The 18,128-nt window shown below is 43.7% G+C and overlaps 1 protein-coding gene across 1 annotated transcript in view; it reads left to right on the top strand.

Annotated features, from left to right (window-relative positions):
• Positions 1-6,068: 6,068 nt before the first annotated feature.
• TMEM154 (transmembrane protein 154) overlaps positions 6,069-18,128 on the top strand; it is a 43,773-nt gene continuing 31,713 nt past the window's right edge. The window contains exons 1-4 of the mRNA XM_039875770.1: positions 6,069-6,321; positions 8,524-8,669; positions 9,150-9,309; positions 11,074-11,286. Coding sequence (XP_039731704.1) covers positions 6,069-6,321; positions 8,524-8,669; positions 9,150-9,309; positions 11,074-11,286 — 772 coding nt within the window. The remainder of the gene's footprint in view (positions 6,322-8,523; positions 8,670-9,149; positions 9,310-11,073; positions 11,287-18,128) is intronic.

Below are 18,128 nucleotides of genomic sequence, written 5' to 3' on the forward strand. Positions count from 1 at the left end.
TTAGCACATGTCAGTGACACACTGTAGCCTATTTTGATTCATTTGAATTTAGAATTGTAGTAATAAACCTATTTGGGTTAGTGTCAGATGATAGCTACTCATATGAGTATTTGTGCCATGACTTCACTTACTATGTGCTTAAATAGACACCCAAAAGGACAGCTGTACACGAGGCTATTTTCATCTGCCTCCAGTTTCTCAGTAAATCGTTTCATCCAAATTGTAGCAAAGCACTCAGTCCTCAGTGAAAACCTACCAACATCAAATGCAATGCTTTTAAAAGCAACCCATTTTGTAATATGGACAGGAGGGATAAATGTTATTTAAAAGAAATGTTCTTCATGGAGTAGTATGCTTACTAAAATACTAGTTAAGTCATATCGCTACTGCCTTTAAAAATGTCCAGGGTTTCTCACGGCCGGTAGAATCCAGTTCCATTCCCTACTCAATCTCCAGGACTTTGTAAAGGATTTCAAGCCTCCTTTCCAGCCTCATCGCCTACTGTGTCTCTTTATATACCCCATTTTCTAACCACATGAAATGGCCCTTTTCTGAGCAAGCCAAGCACTTTTGGATCCCTGTATATAAAAAAGTCTTCCTGCAGATATAGACAAAATGTGACCAGGAGCCGCTACCAAAGAGAAGACCCTGTAGCTTCTTCACCAAAACGTGAATAATTTTCCACTGGTTTCTTCCCAACACTACACCGTGGAACTGGGTCTTTTCTGTGTTTTGCTTCAACAGCAATCTCTTTCCCCACGTCACTTTCTGGAGTATAGCTCCTATTCACTCAGCCATTTAGTTCAAAGATGAGCTCAGTGCGTCATGTGGGGTTCCATGAGAGAGTCAGCAGAGCATGGAGCTAAGGCCAAAGGCCTGGACTCCCAGCTGTGTGACCTTGGGTCAGTCCCTGGACGTCCACTTCCTCAGTCGCCACAGGGAAATAAGGATGCCTGCTCCACCTACCTCAGGGTTTGGGATGAGGGACAAATGGATGCGGTAAACACCTTGTAAACTATAAAGCATGCACAGCGTGAGGTGTTAACATCTCAATAAATTTCATGGTTTGCTTTAGTTAACACAGGGTTTCTCAGCCTCAGCACTATTGACATTTTGGGCTGAATAATTCTTTGTTGGGGAGGAGGAGGCGTGGAGGAACTGGCCTGCGTGCTGCAGGGTGTTGACCCACCAGATGCCAGCAGCACGAAGTTGTGACAACAAAAAAATGTCTCCAGACATTGCCCTAGGTCCCTCGGGGAGGGACATGTCTCTGGTGAGAACACTGGTCCAGCATTAGCTTCTAGAGTTATATTCTGGTCGCCCTTCCATCTCTTCCCTCCAACTGTTCCGTCTAGCGCCGTAGTCTGTTCTGGTAATGAAATAAACAAGGCTTTTAAAATTCCATGTCGGGAGAACTTTCCCTACTCTCTGCCAACCTGTGCAAAGATGTTTTTGCAGTCGTCCACGTGCAGACCTAGTAGCTTCTCTGGATTCTGTCCATAGAATCTCCTGGAACAAAAAAACTTCATTTCCTGGAGACTGAACTCAAAAATTCTTCCTGTTTTCTAACTCATCCTTTTCATCTTTGTTTACTAGGCAATCCTACTTTTAACGTGCAATTTCTCTTAAAATTTTAAGTTTTTTTCATTAAATCATCTCTTCTCTCTCCCACCGACTTCACCAACCTACCAGTAGGACCAAAAGCCATTCCATAATTTTAGATTTCCTTTTCTTCTCACCGATCTTTTTGGTTTGTTTTTTAATACCGAGAAGGTAATACGTGGTATTACACTTTTCCCAGATAATATCAAAGTGTATTAAGGAAAATCTATCCCCTTCATTTTCTCCTCCTCCTCAGTGCCCTCCCCCCCCCCCCCCCCCCCTAGCTTGTAATGTCCTCTCCAGGACTGTAGTTCACTCCTATCCTATCCTTCCAGTTTTCTAACCATATGCAAGCATATTTTGCTAACGTTTACATGCGAAGTAAATGATTTTTCTCTTATTCTGTCCCCAGCCAGAATAGTTCTCAGTCCCTACATATGGTCAAAGAGCAGGTTTTATTAGTGCTCTGCAGGTCTCAAAGATAGACTCCCCCTCCCACCAAAGCCCCACCGGGCGCCTCGTGTGCTGGAATTGCAGACAGCCTGATCAGGCCTTCCGACACCGCCAAGCAAACCCCTTCAGGCGTTCATCCACAAAAACCCAAACGTTAAAACCTCCATTCTACTGTGTTTGATTCTTTTTTTTTTTAAAGAGGCAATGTGTTTTGCGAGGGACTCTGAGGAGAAAGAACAGACAAGTTTATGCAATGGGAAAAAATGACTCCATACCAGAGGAGAATTTAGGCAGGGTGTGCACAAGGGCTCATTCCAGTGAACATTCTGCATTGCGAAGTTTTATAAATTAAATTCCTGGCAGGGAAATGGTGAGAATTATTTAGTTTCTGATTTGGTAACTTATGGCCTTTTACAAAAAGAGGTGCTCAAGTGCAAAGAAGAGATTAAAAAATACTCCATTTGAATAAGGGCCATTTTTAGATTCCTCTTCATTCCTTTGTTCATTCACATGAATTAATTGGTTTTAGATTCTTTTATGGGGCCAAGCTTTAAGTAGGAGGAAGTCATGTAGTTAACTCGGACACGGCTCCAGCTTTCCAGAAGCACATGGTCAATGAGGGCAGAAAGAGATTGCATAAATGATATAACCCAAATATAATGTGAGAACAGCTAAAATACTGCAGGTACTACCCGATGCTTCCCAAGAAACACTGACATGAACGTAGGTTCCAACACAACTGTCCCAGGATGCAGAAATCCAGAAACGCCAGGGGTGATAACACAGCATGACTCGGCCTCCATATCTGCTGGCTCTGAACTGAACCGTGGTCCCTGCCAGAGGAAGGAAGAAGACGGCCGTGGCAGTTAAGTGGGGACAGCCTTATCTTTACAGGCCCTGTCTTTACTGTCTACAGTAAGGTGTGGCAGCCACATTTCTCAATGCTTCCTGGCTTTGCCAAAACTAGCTCTTATTTTCTTCTCTGACTTTCTCCCCTCAGGTTTACAACTTATGAATGAAGACTCTTAAGAGATAAATTAGTCAGCTATTGCTGCACTAATGCCATGTAAATATCTCTGTAGCTTATGGTTATAAACATTGATTTTCATGCTTATGGGTCTGTAAGTCAGCAGAGGTTTGGCTGATCTAGACAGAGCTAGGCTGGAATCCAAGTTTCTGATCTTGTTGAGGTCTGGTTCACATGATGGATCTCACAATCTCAGATCACGGAAGTGTAAGATGAGAGGAACACAAGAAGGCGAGCCACATTATGTGATGGCTCTTAAAGAACTTTGCCCACACTGTCTCTTCCACTCATATTTCTTTGATCAGAGCAAGTCATATGTGACCTGGCCCCACATCAATAAGCAGGGAAATAAACTTCGCCTACTAGAATCGAAGGAACTGCCAAGTCCCAGGGCACGGATATAATTCATGGAATTCAGAGAAAGCAAAAAGAACTGTGAACAATGATCTAATCCACTATAAAGAACTGCCATTTTCATGAAGAGAGAACCTAACAGTGAGATGTACATGTGACCCCTTCCCATGCAGCGGAATTGTTGCTGACTGTGCGTACTGAAGCATGGTGACTGACACATGGGCCCCGTGCCCCTTTGTGGCTGTAGCTGAAATGATCATCACTGTAGACTTGAAGACTTTTGTTCCTGGCTTCAGCTAAGCTTTGCACCTGCTGCTTCATAAACAGTGAAGGAACAACTTCGTCTTCCTATTCAAGGGCCTACTTATTTCCTTTCTCCTGTCCCAATTCTACAACTGTCACGTCCCTCCCATCCACTGCATATGTGGCGGCTCCATCTCAACGCAGTAACACTCAGCCGACTGGCTGTTCTGCAAGTCCCTTGTCCTCCATTCTCACCCAGCCCAGGGCTGCCGTGGTGCTGTAAATACATGCCTATATTTCTGGGTCTTGGTGATGAAGGAAAGGCCTAAGAGCCTGGCTGGGTTGTCTATGGCAGATTCTGTCTTTAGAAGCTGAGTTCTATCTCTCCTCTGAAAATCTGTATATGAGCCTGCCTCCCAAAGAATCTAATAAACTCGTAGAATATGAGTGCTGGGGGCTAGTTATCTCCACTGTGTAACAGACAAAGCACATGAGGCTTGGAGACTCTAGGGAATGAACTAAGACTGTAGTCTTGGACTTTCGATTCTCAATCCAGTGGATATACAGTGTCTCACCCCATCCACCTTTCCCTGGGCAGGGGGGATTAGTTGCATTGTTATCGAAATTATTGTGAACATAGCGGCAGGATATTAGATAGAATTCTATGAATAGATGCATTTGGGGGCCATGGCTCTCTCTGTTTACATATCCATCTAAGGCCCCCCAAACCAGCAAATTAGACTATTTGATCTAACAAAAGGAAGTCTCAGCTAAAATGTACAGGTAAATATAAAGTTACTTCTTAGCTCTTCATCTATCAGCCTAAGGACCAGAGTTGCATTTTAGAGAGCCTTCCTACCAACTCTGGCATTCCCAAGGCAATCTCAGAGAAAACTGGGAAGAGGGACCCTGAAATAACTGAAGTTAATCCGGAATAACAGAGAAATCACTAGACCAACTCGTTGTATTTGTAAGTCACTATATTCAGTTTACCGCTACCAGAATTGAAATTCAAAATCGATGTTATAATAGGAAAATAGAGTAAGTTACCATTTATCCATACCTGAGTCTGCGACCTGTGAATTTTGTACCTACAGTGTCCTGGTAGGATAGCGATACCAACTGCTAGTACTGGAATGAAAATAATAGTAATGCTGCCAGCTAATATGTACAGGGAAAAATCCGAAAGGATTTAAAATGGAATAATTTTCTTTGGCTTATGTACATTTTTAATTTTCCACAGTAAATACGTGTTCTTTTTGTAATAAGAAAAATTTGCTATTTTAATTTTAAAACAATCACCTTTTACCTCCTATCCTCCACTCCTCTCTCTCCCACCTGATACAAATCTTCTCAACTTTCACTTATTTTTGGCGCTACCCACATACTCTGGCACTGGAATTGCTTCTCCTAGTATCTTCCCTAATTCTATTACAACTTGCTCTTCCCCGCACAACCTTTGTGCCTTTGTTGAGGATGTAGTTGGCCAGAACACCATCAGCTGTGCATCTGGAAAGTCAAATTAAACAGAATAATAAAAGAAAAAGCAATGAGACTACTAATCTGCATTTAGCATTCTAAAATGGATGTTGGTACAGATATATATTTGTTAATGATGTATGTCTTACTTCAAAAATACTTGAAGAGACTTAGAAAAGAAAAAAAATGTTATCAAGGTAGGGTTTGATCAAAAAATTAACAGCAGTGGTAGGAAGTTTTGTTCCTTTTACTAGGTGTAGGACGTCACAGATGAGCAAGACTGGGGAAGTCAGTCTCAGGCAGACGTGACCAGATCTTCTTGGTATACTCTGATGGGCATTTTGGGGTGGGAGTGGCGGAAGGGCATCCAGCCTGTGGGTAGGGAGAGATTCCTGGGAAGGCTCTCTGGTCTCCTGAACGAAGTCCTGAAAGATGAGTTAGACTTTGCCAGGGAAAGAAGCGTTCTTAGAAGTGGTAAGGAAACCTGGGCTTCCTGACAAACAAGGCAAAAAGGGAAATATTCTGGGCTATTTATTTCTTACTATTTGAGAATAGGGACATACCTTTCCAGGAGCTAAAAATGGAACTCTGGAATAGTGATTCTCAAGTTTTTTTGTGTGTATAAAAATCCCCCCAAAATATTATTTAAAATGCAGAGTTCTGGATCTCAGCTCTAAAGAGTCTGCGTGAATAGTTCCAGGATAGGGTCCAGGATTCTGGATTTTACACACTCCCCAAATAATTCCGGTGTAGGTGCCCCCCGTCCAGCCCACTTAAAAATATATGACAGTAAAAGGAATTTTTAAATTTATTTTTTGATTCGAAAACATATAAAGCACTGTCCTGAATGTTGGGGATAGACTGGAGAACGAGATGGAGAAAGGCCCTGCGGGCCAGTTAGTGGGGTACCATGGACTCGAGGTTCTGCCCTGCTCCCCAGGGGCAACCGCAGGGCCCTGCAGACCCAGGCTCGGCACCTTGTCCCACAGGCCAGTTGACACTTCAGCTCCTAACCACAGCCCTTCGCAGTTTCATTTTTGGTCACCAGGCTATTTGCCTAGACCCCGGAGACTGTCATGGGGGTGGTCCAGGCCGAGGCCTGTGGTGGAAGCCCCTAGCATTCTGCAAACCTGCAGCAGCTGCTCTGAGTCACGAGCTGAAGAGTATGTGACCAGATCAGCAGCTGGAATGCAAGGAAAGAGACCACTGGGGGTTTCGACAAATGCAAAGGGGCCAGTCAGGGTGCACCTGGGTGTGTAGGCTCCCGGCTTCAAAGGCGGTGTGTGATGGACTGAACTGTGTTCTCCCCTTGCCCCCAGATTCAGATGTTGAAGTTGTCACTGCCAATATGGTGGTATTTGGAGGGGAGGCCTTTGGGAAGTAGTTGGATGAGATGGGGGTCATTAGGGCGAGGCCCTCGTGATGAGAAGAGACACCAGAGAGCTTGCTCTCTCTTTCTCTCTCTGCCATGTGAGTACACAGTGAGCGTGTAGCCAGCCAGGAAGAGGGCTCTCCCAGAACCTGATCGTGCTGGGACCCTGACTTCCAGCCCCCAGATCTATGAGCAAATACACGTCTGTCATTTAAGCCACCTAGTCTATGGAATTTCATATGGCAGAACAAGCTAAGATACAGTAGAATTGCTACTAGCCCCTCTCCTGGCTACGGCTTTTCGCTTACTCTGGAGTCCAGTTTAATCCTTCTGCCCCAGCCCTAGCCCCTGCCTTGCCCACCAATCTCTCTGGGCACTCCTTCAGAACCTGGGACCTTAATCTGCTCCCTGAACCCACCTAACTGGCTTCAGAGTGATGTATAGGCCCACCTGATAGTGTATCTGGGTCCCGGCTACCTTGTTAAGCAAACACTACTGAGCCATCAACTACCACTGGTTAGCATTTAGACAGAACAAGAAGCCCCAGAAAGTGTATGCAAGTGTGCCGGTGTGGGTGTGAGTTTTGTGTGCGTGAGCACGTGTGTATGAGTATATGACTATGCATGTGGGTATGTGTTGAGAGACTGAATACAATCTAACAGTGGCCAGACCATATAAAACATAACTCTGACCCACAATCTGCAGCAAACAACCCAGGAAGCCAGGTGGGTATACATCAAACATGTAGGAAGTCAGACCCTACCTCTAGAAACTGGTCCAAGAAACCAAACCACACTAGCTGTTAATAGTCAGCCGTAATTTTTTTTCTCCTGCTTTCAGTTTAGGAGAAGCAAATATGTATCTCTAACCAGTTACTAGAACCAATAACTAGAACTCGTTTCTAGTTTCCCCATGCCAACGGTATTGCATCAGGGTACATTCTGAAGCCTTTCCTTTTTCCACGATAAAGTGTTTCGGCTCCTCTGCCGATTTTCGAGTCTCTGCCAGAATGCTGGTGCTGGTGGCTGACTCCCTTGCTGCAGGAAGCTTGGAATACACAGCGTTCGCTTGTCCTCATCTGGTTGGTCTTTACGTATTTCCACACTGTGCATGAGTGTGTGTCAGCATGTGCATGCGAGCATGTGTGTGTGAGAGGGAGCTGTGTGTATGTGTGAGTGTGTCTGAGTGTGTGTGTGTATGAATGTGTGTGTCTGTGTATGTGGGGAGTGACAAGGTTGGGGGTAAGGGAGAATGTAAGAGGAGCCTGCACGGACAATAAAATCTTACCACTTCTGAGTTTGTTCCCCGGAGTTCCTTCTCTTTTAGGGCTGTCGGAAAGGAGGAGGCAGAAGGGAAGGGAGGAAGAATTGGATGAGAATCACTTCTGTAATACAGAGAGGCGATTAGAAAAGCCGGATTTGGGGGGATAAAGTAATAAAGAGTCCCTAGAACCAGCAAGTGCATTTTCCTCCTTCCTTCCTAAGCGTGACATTACCTTTTCCTCTTACCCTCCTGAGCATGACGAGGTCTCAGGACTTTTCCTAGGCACCATACTTCCTTACCTCCCTTTCTCCTTTCATTGCTAAAAGCCAGTGGCAGGCACTGAGGTGACGTTACCCCTGCCTGTGTGCCTGCCATTCCCTCCAAAGGCTCCCGGTGCCTCACGTTTGTGACTGGGGCCCCAACTTCCTGCCACGAGTGTATCAGGATTTAATCTGAGGCCTGGTGGCCACTTGCCAAAATTAATGGTTGGTGAAATAAGAACAAACAGAGAGGTAAATAGCCCATTATCTACCAGTCTCCCTGTGATTTTAACTGCAGCAGAGAGATCACTGAGGTGCTACAATTTTCTGATTGATGATGGTAATTTTCTTCCCCCTGAGATCAGCTTAATCACGCTAAGGGTCTTTGAGAGCACGGGGCGCAAAAGAAAATCACGCGGTGGCGCAGGACGTCTCCACCGCCTCGGTTTGTTCTGCATCATTCTAACCAGGGGAGCGCCGTGCCGCTCAGAGGCAGTGCGCGGCTCACTCGTGGAAGATGCGAGGAACAGTCGGGCCACGCAGCGGCCTCCGCGGACGGCTGCCGATTAAGACCGCCTGCGGTCCAGCCACGGACACCGGCTCTGCAAAGCCTCCTGTGAGCTGTAGTTTTAAAATCGAAGAAACCAAGGAAGGCTAATACCTCGCCATTGTCAAACGTGTGCCTCAAGCCTGGGCTCCAACAACGGTTTTAATAGAGCGTAAATGGCAGAACGAAGGCAGCTCCCAAGCCCGGAGCCTTCTTTCTTGCGTATGTGTCTCAGCTGGAAAAATGCGAGTTAGTACCGGATAACTGCCAACCAAAGTCAGCGCTAGAGGGTCTCTGAACCAATGGTCTCTTCACTTGCTCAGCGAGAGTTTGATTAATGGTTCTTTACCTGCTGTTTTCCAATCAATCATCTAGTTGTGAATTTGTCTGTTTTCTTCCGCCATTTGTTCTGTATTGTCACCTAAGCTGCAAAGACATATTTTATCAGGAGTTGACTTAATTGCCAGTTTAAAACATTAAAATCCATACTGTAAATTCATTAACAAACTGATTATTATATGAATCATCAACCTATTTCTTGTGCATAAGGACCGAGATAAACAGTGTCTAGTGACATTGAAAAGCAGCAGTGCACTGAACAACAAATTAATGGCTATGTCAGGGGCAGAGGAATCTCGGTCACCTCAAGTGTTTACACCAATCAGATCACTGAAGATGAAGCCTACTGGACGGAAGGAGATGACTCATGGTAACTTGCAGGAAAAGGGTTAGAGATGAGTTGGGTGTCTCATGCCTCTCTCTATCTGCCTGTCTCTCTTAGCACCATGACAAACCGTATTATGAAATCGCATTCTACAGTGCTTAGGCCCTAACCCCACGCCAAAGGAAGGACTTCAGTTAGAACACAAAGACCTTCCACTCTCATCTCCCTGCATTCCCGTCCAGACAGACACCTCCTTCTTCATTGTTTCAAATGGGTAGGATTTCCACCCCCTTCTAATCCAACTCAGTCCTATTTTGTTTGTTGTTAATGACCTCTGAGAAATTTATTGTCGCTCAAGGAGGAAGAAAGGTGGAATGCAGATTCCCGCCCCCCCTCCCCCCACTCCCCCACCCCAAGGACATACTCCGCTTGGCTATAGGCTCTTTAAAAGGTCGTTTTTCTCCTACCACAGATCCAGCAATCAGGCCCCTTGGTATTTTCCCAAAGGAATGGAAAACTTACGCGCACACAAAGACCTGCACTGGGATGTTTACAGCAGTTTTATTCATATTGCTACAACTTTGAAGCAACCACGATGTCCTTCAGTAGGTAAATGAATAAATAACTGTGGCACCTCCAGACAATGGAATATTATTCAGCACTGAAAAGAAATGAGCGATCAAGCCATGAAAAGACATGGAGGAACCTTAAATGCATATTGCTAAGTGAAAGAAGCCCATCTGGAAAGCTATACACTGTGTGATTCCAACTACGTGACATCCTGGAAAGGCAAAACTAAGGAGACAGAGAAAGGATCAGTGCTGCCAGGGGTCAGGGAGGGCACGAGGGAGGGATGAATGGGTGGAGCACTGAGGATTTTTAGGGCAGTGACACTTCATGAGAATACGTGTCATTATTATAAATATGTCCAAACCCATAGGATGTACGACACTAAGAGTGAACCTTAATGTGCGCTATGGACCTTGGGGGACGATGACGTGTCAGTGTAGGTTCATCACTTGTAACAAATGGACCACTGTGTGAGGGATGTTGATAATGGGGGAGGCTGTGCATGTGGTGGGGAGCAGAGGGTATATGTGAAATCTCTTAATTTTGCTGCGAATCTAAAACTGCTTTAAAAAATAAAGTCTTTACAAAGAAAAACAAATAAACAAACAAACAAAAAACATGGAATTTCTCCCTGGGGAAGCAGAGCACATCATTCAGGCATGGGTGTCCTTGTCCTCCCTATGAGCCTGAAGGGAGGGAGCATTCAGGGCTGGGGAAGGAGGATGGACCTGGCTGCAGATAAGTGGCATGGACATTTCCTGGTGATACAGGTATTCCTGGTAATACAGGTGGGCCTGTGCTGCCCAATATGGCAGGACTAGCCGCATGGAATTATTTAAATTTAAATTAATAAAAATAAAAAATAAAAACTCACTTCACACTTCCTTTCAAGTGCTCAGTAGCCCATGGGGCTAGTAGCTAATGAGCGGAACAGTGAAGTTTAACATCTCAGAACGTCCTACTGCTGGCTAGTGCTCCTCTAGGCTCGAGACAGCCGCAGAATCCCCAGGGGGTGGGTAAATAATCACAAATCAAGAATGCACGCGGTCCAAGGACCCCCATCCCAGGTTCCAAATGATGTCTGAGCAATGGACACTGTTTCCACAGGGACAATTACAAAAGACAGAGGCCAGCAGCAGGGCCGGCACTGACGAGGGCTCAAGAGACGTGCTAACCGAATCGGTGCTTGAAGAGCAACTTCTCTTTTGCAATCCTTGCTGGTCTGACAGGCTCTTGCAGAATTACATCACTTCCTAAAAAACAGGCAAACACTTCTCCTTCAAGTTAGCACCGACCCAAACAAGCAGGAAACAGGAAATGTTCACGTTTCAGGGAGGCTGAAGCCAGCACAGCCTGCCGAGGGAGCGCCCAGGCGAGCTGACATGAAGGCTCCCGGAGCTGCCCTCGTCTTAGCCCTGGCGATCCTGCTCCTTCCCGCTGGCCGGGCTCAGGGTAAGCTGCCTCCAGGCTTTCCACTCCAGGGAGGAGGAGAACGAAGGCTTGGCTGCTGCCCGAGGCTACAGAACCCTGCCGGGGAGGGTAACACCCAGAAAAATGTTAACCTTTTTGTAAAAGAAGTAGAGAAAATTAGAACTGTCTTTTTTTGTGTGGGGTGGGGTGGGAGGATGAACTTGGCTTTCCCTGCAGCTGGCAAATCGCACTCCACCTCGCTCTCCTAATGCAACCTTCCTGCAATCTTTGTCTTCTAAGATATGCGGATCCCTGTAATTTACCAGCTTTGATGGGCATATAAAGAAAACCATAAACTTTGGCAGTTCATGCGAAATAACGTTTCATTCAGCTGAAACAGAGAAATAATGAATTTGCTTTTAATAATGTGGGCTGAGAAGCCCGCTGGTTCTAAAAACTCCTGGAAAAACTGAGGTATGGAAATTTACTACTGGAAAGTATACTAAAGGAAAACAGAAGTTAAAAAAAAAAAACGTAAACGGGAAATTATCTGAGGATTCCCAGGCATGTACTCTAACTTTTCAAGAAAGGACTTTCGTCTGTTTTTCTTTGTTCTTGTTCCTTCGGGGGATATTGTCTTTGCATTGCTTGTTACCGATGAAGTTTTGTTTAAAAAAGTAATGTGATTATAGCAAATCAAAGGGATTGGAAAAGACAAAATACTAAATCTCATTATTTTGATCTAAGAGCAGCAATTGCTTTATATCCTTGACTGCTGCTACAACAAGCGTAGTCACCCTCAATTGCCTCTTACAGTTTTGTTGATTTGCCCCTGGATAAATAAACTGGCTGCCCATGGTTTCTGTCAATGGATACTACCTGCTTGTGAGAGTGCAGGGCAGCACTTCAAGCAAAAGGAAAGTTCTCAAGTGATAGTTCTTTAAATAGGTTGGGGAATCAGGCACTGACGGCCTAACAGATGTCACGACTTCCTAGAGATGAGCAGTCCGCACCTCACCATCCCCACCCCATCAATTAATTCCTCTTTCCCTGGGTGCTCTCCACCTGCTCTCTCCAGGCCTCTGAGGTAGAGAATTGAAGGTGAAAGCCAAACTATTCCAACTGGAAAGATGGTCAGTTAAAATTGAGGTTAGCATTCAAAATGAGTTCGAGGAACAATGAGTTGTTCCACACAAAGTCTTGGAGCTGGTGGGAGCCTCAAGATGATGCAGCTCAAGCTGGACTGGGGCTGCAGGTGGAGGAACTGAGGTGGAGGAAGGTGAGATGTCTGAATCCCGCTGCTAGTCAGCTCTTCTGGATTGGGCTCCAGGGGACCAACCGTGCCTCCTGCCAAAATGCATGGATGAGACCCCTTTTCCCTCAGGGAAAAGCAAGCGGAGCCTAGCCATCCCAATTCCACTGCCTATAACTCCCACCAGCCCCACAAACATGCCGCTCATACACTTCCCTGAGAGTAATAGTAATCTTGCCTGAGTATTTTCTTGAGCTGCTGAAAGATGATTGTACTGAATTGTTTGCAGTTCAGGAGATGCAGACGGAAAATCTGAAGAGACTCAGTCAGTGAAAGTTCTTTCTGCTGCCTATGTCAGAGCATATGACTCTTCCACTTAAAGACCTTCAGCTGTTCCTCCTTTATGCCCCTGGGACTCTCACTTCAATGTCCTTTCCAGCGGCAGCCTCTCCCATGTGCCCTCCCAACACCACGGGCTCCAGGCCTCTGGGCTCTTGCCCTGAGTCAGTGACAAGTTCTCTTTTTTCTACTTAGTAAACTCCTATGTAACCCCGAAGGCTCAGGTGGAACGTCTCCTCCTCCCTGATGTCTCCCCTCACTGCCCTTTTCCTGCAGCTCTGCCTTAACCCCCTGTTACACCCCCGTGGACCTAAATTTATGTAAACTCTGCTGTCACTTTAAATCATCATTGTTTCTGTGTCCATATCTTCCACCAGGCTGTGAGCACCTCCAGGAAAAATCCTTTTTTGTTCATCTTTGACTTCCCAAACCTCGTAAGGGTTCAGCATAATTTAGGAGGCAATTATTATTAACAAACGCTAAAAAACTAGGATAAATATGAGGTTGATCACAAAATACTGATGAGCTCCTGAAAACAGGTAGTGTAAGAATGTCAGAAGTCAAAATTGACTGCATTTCAGTAGAGAACAGGGATTATCTAGATAATCCAACACACTTATTGGGCCCGTCCTGAATTCCCAAAGTCTGAAAATGTAAGAGTGCTCACTTGCAAAAAGCCATATAATCAAAGCTTATGACTTTGAGGATTAGTCAGGAGATAGGCTATTCTAAATTTAAGAGTGACTATATATTTTTTAATTAGTTAATGAATATACTTTTGAGCTGTTGGTATCTAAGACTTCAGGATATGAGTTAGTTTATAGGTGTCACACTTGTATTTCCTTGAATTCTTTAAAAAATATTTTAGAGGCGTTTGGAAGGAGAATTCAATCTACTGAACAGTCCAGTTCTCTCCCTTGCAAGTATATTCTGGGATATACCTCAAACCAAGCCTTTATTAGCCACAAACAGGCAACATTATCTAATATTATCTAACAATGCGATTACCCAAGACTACATCATTACCTCTGAATCAGTGTCTTTCTCTTTATATAGATAGGGAGCCTGATGCAGAACTGATTACTGTCCCAAGTAAATATTCCACTTAGAAGTCACCAGGAGAAAAATGAGAAAATAGCTTTTTGGAAATTTTGACCAAACAGATGAGCTTAGTTGAAGAGAAAGGCTCTGGGCCTAGGTATCTTGGCTGTTGTAGGATGCTAAGGAAGTTCAGCCTCAAGATGACCTCCACATTCCACATTGTGTGAAGGGAGGCAGTGCCACCTCTTTCCTTACCCTGGGCCCTGTCGGTTTCAGCTTAACACTATCAGAAAGCTAAGAGCAACTTCTCAGATACTGAGAGCATGAGATTTATTAGCCACTCCAAGCAGAATGGTTTGTAAAAAGGAGAGCTAAAGGGCATAGGGCAGAAACGAGGTGGCCGTAACTGTTTCTGTGGCCAGAGTCAAACACTGGGCTTGACAGAGAGGGCTGGGAAATTTTCAGGGCTGTATCAGAAAAGTGAGAACCATATAATTACTGGGCGAATCTTGAGAAGAAAATAAAAAGTAGAAGAAAATACCAGTTGCATAAATGAAGTGGCACTTTCCCACACTGTTCTCATTGCAGTGAATGTGATTGCCACCTGCTACTTCCCAGGACAGTCTCGGCTAAGAAGTAATAATGATGATAGGGAACGTGTACAGTGCCCATTATATGTCAGACACTGTTCTAAGCACTGTCCACATACTAACTCATTTAATTCTCATAACAACATATATAATGGGTACCATTATTTCTGTTTTACATATGAGAAAGATGAGGCACAGAGAGGTTAAGTGATTTGCCCAAGGTCACACAGCTAAGTAGTAAATCTGAGCAAGATTCAGCTTCAGGAGTCTATGCTCTAACCATATGCTATATTACCTTCTGGTTTTCAGGCTATGTGTCTAGTTTCAGGTTTGGAAAAATATGTCTCTGGTGCCTTCCCAACTGTAAATACACACATAAACTCCTGGCTGGACTCTAAGGTTACTTACCACATGTTAATAAAGGAGCTATATTTATTGGTGTGGTCAGAGACAGGAAAAGTAATGGTGAGAGCTGGATCAAACGTTGGCCTGCAGAGGGGAAGGGAGGGGCTGAAAGGTGCAGTGTGAGCAAAGCAGAATCTGGGTATTAGCATAGCTAAAACCAGAAGGGAAACAGAATGCTGAAGTCACTGGGTAAGAGGCTTCAGGGTGTGGGAACCAGGAAGAACAAGCACAGCCTTGCCGTGGGAGAGCCCCAGGACCAAACACCAAACAAACCAACAAACAAAAACAAGCAGAGGGATTTACTGAGGCTTAAAGTCCCTGTGTGTGTAAAGGGCTGACCCAGGAAACCAGAAGAGGGCAGGATCTTCGCTAAGATGAGCTTAATTCCATAAGGAAACAGAGCGGCCTGCAATTTGCCTCCCTGTGTATAGGTTGCACCACCCGCAGATGTTGGCAAAGGCGTGGAGAAACAGGACTTATGCACCGCTGGTGGGAACAGTCACCGAGTCTGTCCTGCTGCTTGACTCATCCATTAGGCTTTTAATTTCAGTTGTCATGTAATTCATTTCTAGAATTTTTTTTTTATTTCTAGAAAATTCTTCATATATATGACATATATATATATATATATAGTGTTTTTGTTTTACTATTTTATTGTTATTTATTTCTTTCATGTTTTTATTTTGAATATATTATCTATTTGATAACTTTAATCAAGTTTTTGTAGACCTAACCTTGTTGCTTGTGTAACTATCAACTCCTATTCATGATGGAAGTATTGGGGGCATTGAGGGCAGAACCGGGCACACAAAGGCTGATTTACCCTATTTAACAGAACCCCAAATTTTCTGATCCCATCACCAACCTACTGTAAATGCTTAACCAATACAACTCCCATATTGTCACCACAAAATAGCATTGGGAAGAAACTCAGACGGGGATGTGTTGAGCTTGAGAACCGATGCTTGAACCTCAGGTTTAAATCCCAGCCTTAAGTTGGGAAGCAGGGCAGACCTCCAAGAGCCACCTGAAGAGGTGCCAAACCTAGTTAAAAGCGTAAGCCAGCAAACCAGAGTTAGCAGTGGAGCCAAGTTAGTAACCAGAAGCAAGTAATCAAGGAGACAAAAGTGATTGCTAAAGAGAAAAAAATAAACAGAATCAAATTCAAAATCAGAGGAGGGGCCAAGGTCCAAGTGTCAGGATTATGGTGAGATCTATTTTCTTTCTTTGGCAGCACCCTGACTTTGAACTTGCCAAATTATTATGTAGTGCCCTCTCTCTCTCTCTCTTTCTCTCTTCTCTCTCTCATCTCCCCCTCCCCCTCCTTCCTCCCCTCCCCCACCCTTTTCTTCATCCTTCCTTCCCCTCTTTTTTTTTAATTATGGTCTGGTGTTTTAGCTTCAACTTTTGACCCAGTAATTGGAAAGAAGACCCATGAAAGCATTATATAGCCTTTTACATCCCTAAGGCACAAAAACTTGGTTCTGAGAAATCCCCATACATAGATGCAGCTCTTATGTAGTATTTAAATATAGATGTAGTATTTAAATTTCCTCTACAATATTTGTTTTGTTTTGTTTTGTTTTTACATTTCCTGCGTCCTCAGGATTTCCTTGCTTTCTTGATATTTATTTATACATATAAAAGTTGCTTCATTTATTTTACCCAATATCCTATGTATTGAATATTGGGAGAATTTTTCAGGTTACTAAGTATACCAGAGTATTAGAAAAGGAAAATTTTATATAACCATTCTGGAGAATAGTTTGGAAATATTTAGTCAACTGAAGATGTTCATAACCTTCCGCCCCAACAATTTACTCCTGGGTATGTACCCAAGATCACTCACGCGTGTGCAGCAGAGTCGTGGCCAAGAACACCGATTGCAGCATTATTACAAAAATGGGGAAAAAATGGAAACACCCTAAATGTCCATTAATGAAAGAAGGATACATGACACTTAGAATAATCATAGAATGAGATATCATAGAGCAGGTAAAATTAGTGAACTAGAGCCACATGTATTAAGATGAATCAGTCTCAGATGTAATGTTGACCAAAAAAGCCAACGATTATCGTGCAGAGAATAATTACATTTAGTTAAAATGTAAAAGCACACCAAATTATGCTTACGTTGCTCAGAGACACAGGCATATTTGAAAAGTGCAGGACTGCCACATACTAACTTTCGGATAACAGTTACCTTAGGGAGGGAGGGTTAGGAGTGGGATCAGGGACGGGTATAAGGAGGGCTGTAACTGTATCTATAAATTTGTGTTTCTTTCAGGAAATAAACAAGTAGTACAGGGGTCAGCAAACTGAGATCCATAGGCTAAACTCAGTCAGCTTCCTATTTTTTCCCACCCTTGAACTTAGAATGGTTTTTATATTTTTAAATGATTGGTTTTAATGGTTATATAAGAACTTATATCATAGCCTGTATTTTCCTTTGGCTACAAAATCTAAAATGTTTACATTGTGGCCCTTTAAGAAATAATTTTTCTAGTCGATGTAGAAAAATTTAAGCTAATTAGTGGTGGGTGCTGTGTTATTTGTTACATTATTCTCTATTTTTTGGTGTATACATTCATAGTGAAAAGTAATGAGAGAGCCTGTGAGTACTTTTCCTAGCTCTCCTGAGTCCTCCATCTTTCCAGAGAGTTTCCCAATCTCTTTGAAGGACAGTCAACACGTCTTCATTTTCTCACTTTCCATTCATTTATCCTATAGCCCAAAACTTATTTGTTTTCATGACAGATTAAAATTATTTAAAGAATAAAATGAAACTATAGTCATACCTAGATAAATGTGATTTTTAGTTAACCCAGTGTTATTTTATTCCAAAATATTAACTACCTATCCCAAATCTTTGAGTTCATGAATATTTCACTTGTGTCTGATCAAACCTAAACAGGAGACAGTGATTGTCGCCCCCTTCTTCCTGTGAAGAGCACGAGGTAGCTGCTTCTGCAGGTGGTACTGAGGAAGCGCTCTCACCATCCTTCCTCCAAAAATAGGGTGCAAGTTCAGTCCCAGAAAGTTATTTGTTGAGCGGCTTGGTAATTTGCAGAAAGGCCAGATAGTTAAAACATTCTGGGGAGACTTTTGAAGAGAAAACGAAGGGAAAACAAGTTCCATAGACATTAAATTTCAAGCCAGTGAAAGCTTATTTGAAAACTTTAAAAAGAGGTAAAAATTATGTAACACAAAACTAACGAAAAAATTTGCCTCAGGTGGTGAGGACAGTACAGAGGCAT

This window comes from Pteropus medius, unplaced genomic scaffold (assembly GCF_902729225.1).
Source record: "Pteropus medius unplaced genomic scaffold, Ma_sr-lr_union100, whole genome shotgun sequence".
Taxonomy (NCBI): domain Eukaryota; kingdom Metazoa; phylum Chordata; class Mammalia; order Chiroptera; family Pteropodidae; genus Pteropus; species Pteropus medius.